General features: G+C 42.7%; 1 protein-coding gene across 1 annotated transcript in view; it reads right to left on the bottom strand.

The window, feature by feature from the left end:
- Positions 1–385: 385 nt before the first annotated feature.
- The window catches only part of LOC126556492 (protein sax-3-like), a 78,909-nt gene continuing 65,938 nt past the window's right edge, over positions 386–13,356 (bottom strand). The window contains exons 4-14 of the mRNA XM_050211756.1: positions 8,494–8,763; positions 7,298–7,575; positions 6,991–7,204; positions 4,098–4,180; positions 3,704–3,946; positions 3,439–3,609; positions 2,313–3,335; positions 2,056–2,239; positions 1,726–1,933; positions 1,103–1,540; positions 386–977 (exon numbers count right to left, since the gene is read on the bottom strand). Coding sequence (XP_050067713.1) covers positions 386–977; positions 1,103–1,540; positions 1,726–1,933; positions 2,056–2,239; positions 2,313–3,335; positions 3,439–3,609; positions 3,704–3,946; positions 4,098–4,180; positions 6,991–7,204; positions 7,298–7,575; positions 8,494–8,763 — 3,704 coding nt within the window. The remainder of the gene's footprint in view (positions 978–1,102; positions 1,541–1,725; positions 1,934–2,055; positions 2,240–2,312; positions 3,336–3,438; positions 3,610–3,703; positions 3,947–4,097; positions 4,181–6,990; positions 7,205–7,297; positions 7,576–8,493; positions 8,764–13,356) is intronic.

The raw sequence follows: 13,356 nt of genomic DNA, 5'->3' as shown, positions 1-13,356 counted from the left end.
CGAAGGACCGGCATTATCAGACGTCACTTAAATAAATTATTACTTTCCTAGGGACTGCCTATGTTTTGGTATCATACGGTTCCAATCGTGTGACCCTATGGGTGATACGTTGACTTATGACCATTTTGCATTTGTCTATTCACCCTTTTTCTTGTTCCTCTTCCTAATTCCTGTGTTGATTAGATATAGGCTGAATATCTCTTTCCGGTTAGATCCTTTCGGTAAAGAAATCATGCTTTTGTTTTGAGTATTATAAAGACAAAAAAAACCCTCCGAAGCCCGCTTTTCACAGTTCTAGTGTTGTGCGTAACAAATCTACAGATTTAAGCGCATGTCTACTTACGTAGGACTGGAGGTTACCGGTGGCATCAACACACTTGACTATTTATGAAGTCTGATGTACTGATGGTTCCTCATACACCGGACAGATCGATGCACCATCGTCACGCCCGTTGCAAAGCTTCTTTGTCATCTCGTCGTGAGTGTCGGAATCCGGTCCCGAGCCACCATTGCTGGCCGTGTGGTCATCGTTTTCGCTGAAACTACTACCCCCACCGGTCAGCATTTTGTCGGTTTCAGTCTCTTCGTGTTCGCTGATCGGGTCCTGCTGATGCTGTTGATTGTACACATAGGGATGATGATGTTGCTGGTGACTATGATTGTGATGGCCATTGGTGATGATAGGCGATTGCTGCTGCTGCTGTTGCTGATGATGGTGGTAGTTACCGTTGATGGCATTTTCAATATTTACGTGCACGGTTTTCACAAACTTCGGATGCATTCGGAAGCCACCGCTACCGCTACTACTGCTCGCACCGGACGCATCGGAATAGTTGGTGAAGTAGGTGCAATTTTCGTGCTCAGTTCTGCCTCCAACTTCACCGTTGGTGCTGCTATCGTCCAACATTTGATACTGGTCGTTGAAAGACACCACCTTTGACGGGGTAAGTCCATCGTAGCTACCTATGCCGTTAAGTCTGCGTGTGAAATAATAAATTTTGTTTAAGAGAAGAAGAGTTCCTCAGTACTTAGAATCTACGTCTGATTTTTAGAGATCACACGCAGCCAACAATTAGTATCAAACAATTCATCTCAAACTTACTTGTTCATATGATGCGATCCTTGAAGCATCATATTGTTGTGAAGCTGTTGCTGCTGCTGAAGATGAAGTTGTTGCTGCTGTTGCTGGTCTAGAAAGTCGTGATTTTTCGAACCGGCCGAATGGCTGCTTCGGGAATGATTTGACTGACAGCATGATATGGAAGATGCCGACGAAGAGTTAGGCATCCGATACGGATGATGATAGTTGACGTCACCGTTCTTCACAGGACTGTTGTACACTTCGTCGTTGAAGTAGGGCGACTGATCCGTGGAACCGGACGTACCGTTCATGTACGGCAGGAAGTGCGTTTGCTGCTGCGTTGGCAGCGGAAGCGGTGGAACGTTGCGCATGGTGCATTCGTTCGAGCTGCTCCTAGATGATCCTCGTCCTAGCAGGGATGGATCTACATATTGATATGAATGTTGAGCACTTCCACTACTTTTGGGGTTTTCAGGTTCGAGAGTGTGTCGTTAATGGATGATGTTAGTAGCAACAGTCCCCGGGAAAGCAGAAAAACAATCACAGCACACACACACGGAATGGGAAAGAATTGTATTAGTACAAGGCATCTAGAATCCAGTCACCGGATGTTGAAACAAGAAAGCAAACAATATTCTACTTACTTATAGCTACCGGATTGTGCCGATCCACAACGTACGGATGATCCCTGAGAACCGATGGCGGTTGTGGTTGGTGGAAGACCACCACCACCGCCACCGATCAATTCCGAGGGATACACATGATTTAGATGTATGTGGTGGTCTAAAGCTTGTGGTATCGGGGGCGGATGCTCCGGTGGAGGAGGAAGGAAATCAATCCAGTTGGCAGGAGCTGGAGAATGTCGGGGGTGTTATTAATTAGTTGCAAACAAACGTTTATGTTATTATGCAGCAGTGTTAGTATTTTGGCTTAAACATTAGTTCAAACATCATAAACGCTGGAAACAACTGTACCTTGATTATATGGCACCGGAGTGAAGGCTTTCGGATGCCCCGCCAGATATGTTGCTGGATCTGATCGATTAGTTGACGCACCTGAGATATAGCCATCTAGTCCTTGATAGCATATTTTTCCATTTTCGTTCGCATTCCCATTTACTAAAACAGTTGTTGCATAGGGTGAAGGATTGTCGGGCGACTGTAAAAACAAGAGCGAACCATCCGTGAAGAACTATTTTATCAGTAAAAGTTAAATTTCCCAAAACTCTCACCTTACGGCTATTGTAAAATGACGTTATGCTCCTTGGATCCACCTCAGCGTAATCCGTACTGACATCCGCATAGTTGGCAGTGTTTTGAGAGCTCTCCAACAATTTGGCTTCGCTCAACCCTGAATCCTTGTCGGTATCAATCGATCGACGACCGCGATCAATCCAAAGTCCATCCCGTCGGGAAACCATCATCGGTCGGCGACTAGGATCCATACTTGTGTTGCCCGTAATCGAAGCGCTCAGCATTTCTTTGCTCACCTTCGCTCGATTGCGGAAAAAGAGGACCCCCGCGATACATCCACCCGTTAGAACCGATAGCAAAATTACGATCATCAGTACCATGAACCAGGTTTCATGTAGCAGTCCCTGTTGCCTGTAACCCTCAATGTCGCTCAACGAGTTGTGCGCTTTTGGAGGTGCTATAACGTGTGCAGGATCCATAATAAGATAGGCAGGCTTCGAGAATGGACCAGCCCCAACACGATTGTACGCAACGACTCGCACCGTGTACGTCATACCGGTGGTAAGTCTGTGCAGCACGACGAACGTAGTAGGACCGTTGAGCGTGATCTGTGCTAGAACTTTCGACGAATTGCTCGCCCGTAACTGCACCTTGTATCCGAGCAGCACACCGTTTAGCGTATTTTCCGGTGGTGGCAACCAATTTACCAGCCCGGCAGTTAAGTTTACCATCCCTGTTTGCACGTTCAGCGGCGCACCCGTGGGGAAATCCTCCAGCGTTTGCACCACCTTCGAGCTGGTCGGTTGTCCTTCGACCGTCTTGAAGTAGGGCGTCAGGAAAAACTCGTAACGCGTGAACTTTTCTAGCCCCGTTATGACGTACGTCTCGGAGGGATTCATCTTTATGCTGAGCATGCTGTAACTTTGCGTATCGATTGCCGAGAGGTTGCGGTAGCGTACGTACAAGCCTTCGACGTATTCTTCCGTATTACTGATGTGAAGTTGCCATTCGAGCCGAATGGCCGTCGAGTTGATTGCTACTGCGTCAACCAACTCCAAGACCTGTTAATTGATCGGATTGGGAAAAGGGAAGTTCACGTCCAAAGTACAATCAAAATCACAAAATTGACTGAACTAGGTAAATTTTGTCCACAAAAATACTAACCTGTCCGCTGAGCACAAGTCGAGCAGTTTCTATTTCTTCTGGCATGGTAACACCATCATTTGCCGATAGCGTGCGAAGAATGCCTGACGTTGGAGATGGCGCAGAATAGCCATAGGAGTTCTCAGCTCGGATAATGAACATGTATGAAGTGGAGGGTGACAGATTTGTTATCTGAGAATAAAATTCCAAACAAGTATGGGAAAATATTTGTACCATAACTTCATCTTTCTTTTCTCCTTTACCATCTTGTACATCCTGAACTTACCGTTGCAGTATAACCGGGTATGCGACTCATAGCTTTGATCCATCCCGCTTTTTCCTCGGGACTGTAGTACTCGATCGTATATCCACCAGTTACGGAGTTCATTTGCAATTCATCCTGACCTCGAGTCCAGGTCAGTGTGATATTGCTATTAGTTATGTTCACCGCTTTCGGTATTCCCGGCGCCGATGGTAGCAGATCGGCATTGTGCGACCGATGCTGCATTGAGGAAAGGTTACTTTCAACCTGCGCAAGATGGAAAACATTAAACGAACAAAAGTGGGTTAGTTATCGAACTATCGCTGGCTAGGCATCTCAAAAAAAAAAAAAGTTACATATCTCCAGAAGTTATGCACCTACGCTTTTTCGCAAATGTAAAGCACAGAAAGGGACTTACCGTTAAATATGCACTCCACGAGGTTTCACCTTTCTCAGAATATGCCACACATCGATACCAGCCGCTGTCCTCATTTCGCAAATCTGCAAATATGTATTAAACCGGCAGCGTTCATGGGGGGTTAGCAAGATGTGAACGAACAATATCCAACAAAACACAAACGGTAAAGCGCCGACTCTACTACAACACCATCATCCAGAACGCAAAAACCGGGGGAACGATCCGTTTGCTCGACTAGTGGATTTGCTTGTGATCCGGGGACTGTTTTGCTGATGCTTGGGAAAATGTCAGATATATCACCGATCAACAGATACGGTGCGGATGCGGTGCCAAGTGCCCTTATGACTTGTGTGCGCTAGCGGTATATGTGTGTATGACGAAGATGATCTGTTACTTTCTACGACCGGTGGTTCTGTAGCGTTGTTTATGCAAGCGGAGCAAATGCAAACTGTAAGCTGTCTGGTGCAGTGGAAGGTAGTGGCACTGGGCGCAGTGCAACAACTGCATCATGTACTTACACCCCCGCTGGGAAATAGACAATCCACCACACACTGGTATTTGCGCGCTGTGAAAAGATTTCACTGTGACTAGCGGAACTTTCCAACCCGGCACAACTGGCACAGTCCAAGCGACAGTCGACAATCGTTTGGCTTATTTATGAATACTATTTGATGCGCCAAGGCAAATGCACACACCAATCTCCACGACAATCGAGATACTGTTCCAGGATTGAAACGAACTGGAAAGATTTCTCAGGAAAAGGGGCTATGCTTTGTTGTTGCCATCAGCAGAGATTTTCTGTATTTATTGAGAGTTTGTTTGCCGATAGGAAGGACGCGAAAGGTTGTAAGTTCGTAAGAAATCTATAAAAAAAATGGCGGAATCAATCATTGTAATCCAAGGGTATGAATATATTCGTAGTCAAATATTAAAGCGAAAAATAATCCATTCTCCATTGGATATCACGTAGCATGTTCAGGAAAACACCATAAAACCATTGTTCGATACCGTTCGTAATATTTCTACTTTGCTCAGAAAAAAATATGGTATGCTACGTCATATTGCAAATTCCAACATGGATATGTTTATCTTCCAACATCTTTTCCTCACGCCTTTTCAAAACGAAACCAAAACTTTGCTTCCTATTCCACCACTGAAGAAAGCTTATAAAACACTTCTTCATTATGTTGCACCCCTTAATTAAAGAGATGAAAAACCGGGATTAATTGCTATTTCGCTTCGAGTCACAGAGGAGCAATAAATTAATTTTTTAGTTTATTCTCCACATTTATAAGACGCTTCCACCCAAGTGTAACAGAGTGGAAAATGCACTGTCCTGACCGAGGGATATCCTTCAAATGCTGCTAGAAACGGTCTAATAGACCAATGAAAGCAGGAAAAAAGAAGCTCTATCGTTGATGCTCTACTGTTGATGCAACCCGGAAGCATTCTGTCAAAACCTCGAACCACTTTCTCGTTTCGTAGTTTCGCAGCCCAACATTCGAAAGCTTGCGGAGTAAAGACAGGTATTAAAAAAGAAATCCCCAATGATAAAGACGAACGATCGTTTCCATTCTATGCCCTGCGGGTGTGTCTGTCGGATTCTTTTGCTGTTGTGGTTTTTCCTCCCATTCAAACTGTTGCGGGGAGAGAGAGCATGCCTTTCCCCTATGGGGGGTGGTATTGCCCTCCTTATCATTTCACCATTTTTCAACTCGCATTAGAAGTAAATCCGCATTGTTAGCTGTAATTATATTTTTCACCAAGTCAAGTCATCTTCCACTTTATCGTCGCCATCTTTTATTCGCTGGTGGCAATGCGTACTTCATAGTGTGGGGCTAGCCGCTTTCCTCCCGGGGAACTGTCGTCCCGAGATATATTCGTTTTATTTTTGCCGCTTTTCATGTTTGCCAGCAGCCTGACAATTAAATCCCCTGTTATCAAGACGTTAGACTTTTATTCCACTGACAGCGGAGATAGTAGAAAGGATCGTTTGAAAAAGGTCCTGTTTCTATTTTGTTTTGTGCTCAACGCATCATCTTGATGTGCTAAAGATTGGTTCTATTTATCTCAGTGAAATATTGTGAGTGAAATACTTCGTTGGAACCAGAAAATAGGAAATTTTAGTTATATTCCACTAAATAACCCAGAAATTTACCCAATAGTAAGCTAAACGGCAAAATTAATCGCCTAACATTAGCAATGTTGTTCAGGACTGATCGCATGCTTTTTGACGTAGGCTTTCAACTGATGAATATAAACCAATTATCGCAACGTTTCACAATTGCACAATTACACAATGTTGCATGTACAACTTTCCAAAAAATCATTTGCCATTCTTTGTTCGTGGAAATACTAGCCGGACACGCTATGGGCAGGACTTGCATAATCCATCGTTCTCACGCACTTTGAAAATTATTTTTACGTTCAGCTTAGCATTGTAAACAAAGATTAAGGACCGTCTTACACAACAAAAAAAAACCCCCAACTAGAATTTTGCCAAACGCTTCAAACATTTGGCGACCGTCGCACGAACAATAAATGCCAGGAAGTCTGTGGTAATGGTAAACCAACAACAGTATCGCTCGAAAGTTAGTATAAATCAGCATGCAAGCACGACTGTTTACGGTTCACCAAATACAACAACGTTAAGCTTGAAGCGCCATCTCAACGGTTTTTGTTTTGTATTTCAATTACTACATTTCTCGGTTCGTCACCCAACGTTCCCGCCAGTGAACGTAAAAGAAAGGGCTCCGGTTATTCAATGTAGCCGCCGGTATGTGCGGGTTCGTGTCGGTCGACAATCTGTTCCACCCTCCCCCCTCTACAGGACGCTTCAGAAACGATGGATCGTAGACGACGTAAAGACCGAACCGTACGGACTTATGCTTACCATCAATTCTTAGCGTGCCACCCTGGATGATTGAGAAGCGCCCGTTACCGCCGGAAAGGTTGATATCGGTCGCATTTTTCATCCAGCGTATCATGGGCGTCGGATTACCGCTGGCACGGCATGGCAGCGTGGCAACAGTGCCGCGGGGCAGTGTTTGATTAGCCGGTACGATCTGCAGTATCGGGGGTGGATTGCTGTCCTGCGATGTTAGAACCTGCGAAGAGAAAGCACATTGAGCGAGTCAGTTGAAATATGAATTGAGCTGTTGGTTGGTCGAAAAATGTTGTTGTTGAGTGTCAATCCGTACCTGTAAGTAAGCTCTGCTGGTTGTGGAACCGGCGACACTCAGTGCCGAACAGATGTAGTAGCCATCGTCATCCTTTTGTACGCCGCGAATCTGTAGCGTTCCCTGTACCGAGACCTGCATATTGTCGTACGTATTGTTGGGAAACATGAGCGTTTGGGAGCCTTCCTTCGTCCAGAACACGGATGGTTGAGGATTGCCGGAGGCAGTACACTTGAACGATGCTACCCCGTTTAGGGCCGTCTTCTGATCCTGAGGCTTTATCAGGAATGTTGGTGGAGCTGTAAGGGGTATGAATAAAAGGTACAACGCTTCCAGATTAAATGGCGATATTCCATGGCAGCTGATGAAATGTTGAAAGATCAAAGGCAAGCAGAATTAACTACGTATTTTCGAATTTCTAAATATCAGTTCAAATTCCAAAAGTCTCTTATGAGAGTTTATAATACCAACTTTCATTTGGAAGCTGCTACTAGGGGATTTTTTTTCTTTGTTTTGGTAAAACCTAACTAAAGCAATGTAAACAATCCGTGGAATCTGCCAATAAATTTAACAAAAGCTTTGACGTTCCCCTGAATAGTAGAAACACCTCTGATAAATCCAGAATTCCACATGCGGTTGATACCAAATCCGCCCTAGCTTCCGATGGTAGTATCGTTTAGAACTGATGATACACACCTACCTAGAGATACTTTAAAACGTATATATTACACTGCATGAAATACAGGAAAAAAAACATTACCCAGCCACATACAATGAAAGCTACTAAACTACGAATCGTTGCTAGCGTAGGTAGTTTAGCCCTTGCGAAGCAAAAGTAAAGGATATGCGAGGTCGTAAATCTTTGACGTTAATTCTTATCGGGACTTTCGTTGATGCCATTAGGAAAAGCGTTTGGTGCTGGATAAAATTCACTTCCTTCGCACAGCGAATGAACTGCTACGGCAACTATGGTATAAGTAAACTTGTAGAGAGCTCGGGTGGCAGAAAAAGCCCAACCACACCATCCACCAAATGATTAATGATCGTACCACAACACCGTGTGGCAGGTGTTTAAGTACGTGAAATATGATGCGGAATTCGTAGTTCTAAGCTAACAAAGAACTGTGGATCCGATCCAGTAGTAGTGGTAATTTCACGCAAGGCGTGTTAGTTTTCAGTTAACTATTTTTGCATTAAATTTTGTACGATATACTTACAGTTGACGATGAGTTGAGCCTTGGCACTGATTTGACCGATCGCGTTGTGTGCCTCGCAGATGTACAGACCTTGATCGGTCGGTACCACGCTTCTAATAATCAAACTACGGTCTTCCTCCAAAATTTCAGCCCTACCCACAGGAATGTGCCCATTTTCTTTGCTCCACAAGATTTGGGGCTGCGGATCACCGTCCACTGCACACAGGAACTGTACCCGTTGTCCAACGAGAGCCGTCGTATCCATTGGTTCCAGCTTAAAATATGGTTTCACTGCAAAGAGGATAAAAAACAATGAGGAATTGAAGCATGCAGACTTAAAAATTTCATATTTTTCTTATATTTTATTTTATAGCTTTAAGATATGATGCAGATGAAGTTGATCAAATATATTAATGCCCTCTAAAAGGATCAAATTTTATGTTGTTTTAATTTTGTCCGCAAGGATTTTCACTGAGATAAAAACTAAAAAAGATAACTAATCAATCATTAAAAGGCGTAAAATTTTGCAACGCCCATTCCCGTGATAATGTATGTCGATTCTCAGAAGAAAAGCCCATTTCATGGTAATATCCCTTGTTTCATACCGCAATAGCACAACATACACAACGAAAAAAAAAAAACCCTTTCGCAACGGCATTTAACTCCATTTTCGTTTCCTTTGACGGATGCATCGGGTGCCCCCTTGAGGGCACAAGTAACGAAAATTAACGGCAGCCAACGATACATCGTCAGGCTGGTTTTACGATGACCGAATAGCGATGATCACAGTCAACGCCGCGTCCGTACAGCGTTGTCTCAAAAAGGGAGATCCCGTGTAGAAACAACTATCAAATTACGCCTTCTGCGCAGATTTACCGATATCAATCAATCAAAAGCAAAACTTACAAAAAGGGTTGGAAGACAATTTTTTATTCTCATCATACGCGCAGCCTATCTCTCTGTGTGTGTCCCGCAGGCGGTGACGTTAACGAAAACGCAACAGTCAACCAAACTGGCGAGCAAAGGGTCGCCGGCTGTTGAGATATTTTTGCAACAGAGTTCAACTGGTGCTGCTGGTTCACGGTCTTCGGCAAGAGTTCGACAAGCGTAAAAATTTGTGCAGAAAGCACGAAAGCTCCTGGGGACAACTGCAACATTGAACCGCGGCCGAGCGCAGTAAACACGAAAGGACGGTTTACCCTCCGGACACAGCATGCCGGGAAAAGGAATTTATCTTTCACCATGTTCATCACAACGGCATCTAGACTCCGGGTTGTCGACCGGTCGGACGGTACACAAGGATGCAGAATAAATAATATCGGCAAGACACATTGCATTATTGATTTACGATATAAATCACTGAAACAGTTTTAGTGTAATTGAAGATAATTCGTACGAAACTTGGAGTTGACATGGGTGTCTAGCGGAGATATGAAGTATCGAAATAGAGTGATATAAATAGAGATTAGATTCAACAATTTTCGGTACGTGAACTTTAAAAATCGTATCAATTGAACATCTTAAATCTGTGTATCTTTGTATGAAAAATAATACAATCTTTAGGAAAACAAGTAAAACGTTAACCCTTGTTACAGTGGGATGTACAGTGTCAGACATAGTAATAGGACTGACGGTAAACCGATTTTTCAAACGACATATTTTATTATTTTAAGTTATTCAAACATTGCCAAACTTTCATGAAAGCATCCGCCGCATGTAAGCTTAACGGCTTTAAACATTATGTTAAAAGATCATCAAATCAGAAAGATACGATAAGAAAATGTAAAAGTTCATTTGACAATATGATAGGACCAATATAATGATTTATGAAAACATCAAGCATTAAGTATTATTAAGCAACGTAAAATTTTAGAACTTAATATCTTTGGAAAAGTGGTAAAATATGGTTTGAGGATCATAAAGTTGATTGGCGTGCACAATCACCCTATCTCAACCCGATCGAGATTCTTTGGCGGATTGTAAAATCCCAGCTTCCTGTCACAGGTTTTCGCTCCAAAGAAGAACAGTGGCAGCAGCTTCAGGAAGCTTAGTATAACAACCCGCAACCAACGTCTAAGCATTGGTAGAATCCATGAATCTAGAAGGATACGAGATGTGCTTTGAAACAATGGGCTAGCTATCAAATATTAAAAACTACCTAGCACGCTGGAGATAAGGCTTAACCATAGGAGGAAATGCCCAAATAAAAGAAAATAATATATTTTATGAACAAAGCTATTCGTCTGATGATTTTGTCGGACGAATTTTGGACACTAGAACTCAAAATTGCAAAAAAAACTTCTTTTCTAGACTTGTTCATTGATTGTAACATTATAGATACAGGAAATTAAGGACCTGGGAGTTCAGTCTTATGATACAGTAAAAATTACAATTCAAAATTCTTCGTGCTTTAGCATATTTAATATATCTTACTTAGGCGGTCTCATTACTTTGTCTGGCACTGTACATATAACCAGTGCAAGAAAACTTGAATAACTTTTCGGAACAGACAATTTTATTCTAGAAAATCTTTTAGAGGACAACAGTCCTTTTTTCCTACAATCTCTCCCATAAAAATCACACATTCTAAAATCGTTTCACCTTTGGCATAATAAACAATCCATCCATCTAACAGCGTACATATAATAGATAGCAAAGCAAATGTAAGGACCCCACATTTGTCAGCAAAACAGGACCCTTTTCGCACTATTCAACAACATTTTTTCCAATTTTTCTTTTTCGACCATTGCTACGCCTAAATAGTCTCGGCACAAAGGTCGGTCCTTTGCCGGTACGGTTCTAGTTCGTTTTGCCATGATATACAGCACACCATCACCACCAGAATACCCTTAGGGAGGAAGCAATTTTCAACACCCTGGCGATGGTGCTATCATTAGAATGAATCGGGCTAAAACGTTGAATTGATTTATGACTAGGCACAATATTCCAATTTTCTCACCAACGAATGGCCAGCTTTTTTTGCGGTCGATCGTTTCAGTATGCTAAAAAGAAGTAGTGTGAGTGGAGCTTTTCTGATTGTACCTCGCCGAGAACCATGTTCAGCTTTAAGAATTTTTCTGTTGTTGAGGAAAATGCTGATCTTAGGGCGTTAGGAAAAGGCAGAATTAAGGAATTTCCGTTTCCTTTATAACAAAAAGGACTAGCTCCCTCAACAATCATGATGAAAAACGAAACAATCCAACAAACTCTCAATCACCGTTGCCACTGCTATTGTGGTGGCTGGTAGTAGCAGCAGCAGCAGCACCATGAGTGTGCATTCGTTTGCCGATACCCCGGAAGTCAGCAATAATCAACTGACATCAAGCGGAACACTGCAGGCGTGACCGGAACCGGCAAATGGCAAAAGAATAAATCCCAGAAAGCGAGAAATTCACCACAACCCCTGCAGACGCACGGGCACAATAAGCGGCGTTAAGGAAGCATTAGGAAACCATCGACACACAGCTCCCCAAAGAACTCGTTTGATTAGTTTATGGATTCCTTCACAGAAGGTGCGCACATCGGGGTTGGAAGTCTTTGCTTTGGTGTGTAGAGCTTATTTTAGGGGTGAATTTCTGGCTTGCCAAATCTCTTCTCCACCCAAGGCTCACCGTTTTGGTGTGAGTATTTTGGGGGGAAAGTGACGCCCCACAACTCGGAACCATAGGAACGGTGGGCGTAAGCAAGGAAAGTAATATAAAAATTTATGAGCAGGATAAAAACCAATCGAATGGAAAACAAACCAAGACCGCTGCGTGCTGTTGTGTTTTCCTTTCGGGATGATATCGACAGCAGCTAATTTACAATTCGATTACACAACGGTGGGAAAGAGAAAATGGGCATTGATCAGCATTTTTCTTCACAGTGCTGGCAGACAACAAATGGAAATGTGTATTGTATTTACCATTGCAAACAATCTCTTTTGCACAACGTTTAGCTAACTAGATATGTGCGTCCAAGGGATGAAAGAAGTAATGCCAATAGCATAATTTAATTCATTATACGGACTTTTCCCAATAAACTGTGCCTTGGTACATTGAAGAGTTGTTTGAAGAATTTTCTATCATATTGGAATTAAAACACTATTTAATAAACATGGCTTGCGCATACAAAACCATGCAGCACATACCAGACAAGAAGTTAAAAACGTTCAGTTAAGCTTGGAAGCTTAAGAAATTCTAGGTTCTTCTTCTTTTGCTTGGCTTAACGACCTATTTGACATGGCAGCCATCAAATGGCATGCTACACTTGCTGATAACCACGTAGTTTGATTGTCAGTCCTCACGACGGGGAAATTATCCAGATGAGACTTCAACCCAAGTTCGCATTATCACCGGGCCACACTAATAAATTCTAGACTCTAAAGAATATATTAACAAATGATAACTGATCACTGATACAGTTTCAAACCCGATGTGACCAGCTGTAGAAATAGGTTACTTATCAGACCTCTCGTGATGGGATCATTGTGGATACATTTCTATGCGTTTAAGTGAGCAGCTGATAAAGTTCATGATTTTTGTCACAAAAAGCGCCTAGACTATAAGGGGCAGAAGGAGAATTTATCAAAAAATGTAGATGCAATGCAGCATGAGACTTTTAATAGGAAGAAAAATAAACAAAACACACAAATTTAAGTTATTTTGATGATATCTGCAAGGTTTTCTTTCCAGCTCTACTTGAATAACATAGTAAAAAAGGTAGTGAGAAACTAATCAATAGGACTATACACGGTGGGACCATTTGGTGCTAAGGCAGCGCCGGTTTTCACATGGCAGTACCGGGGTTCAAATCCCTTCCGGATCGTTTCCTCGTTGTTGAGGACTGACGTTGACATTTTAAGGAAGCCATTTTATATGGCCGTCGTGCCCTAGTAGGTGGTTA

Source organism: Anopheles maculipalpis, chromosome 2RL, assembly GCF_943734695.1.
Source record: "Anopheles maculipalpis chromosome 2RL, idAnoMacuDA_375_x, whole genome shotgun sequence".
Classification (NCBI taxonomy): domain Eukaryota; kingdom Metazoa; phylum Arthropoda; class Insecta; order Diptera; family Culicidae; genus Anopheles; species Anopheles maculipalpis.
This window is presented reverse-complemented; position numbering and strand designations above follow the sequence as displayed.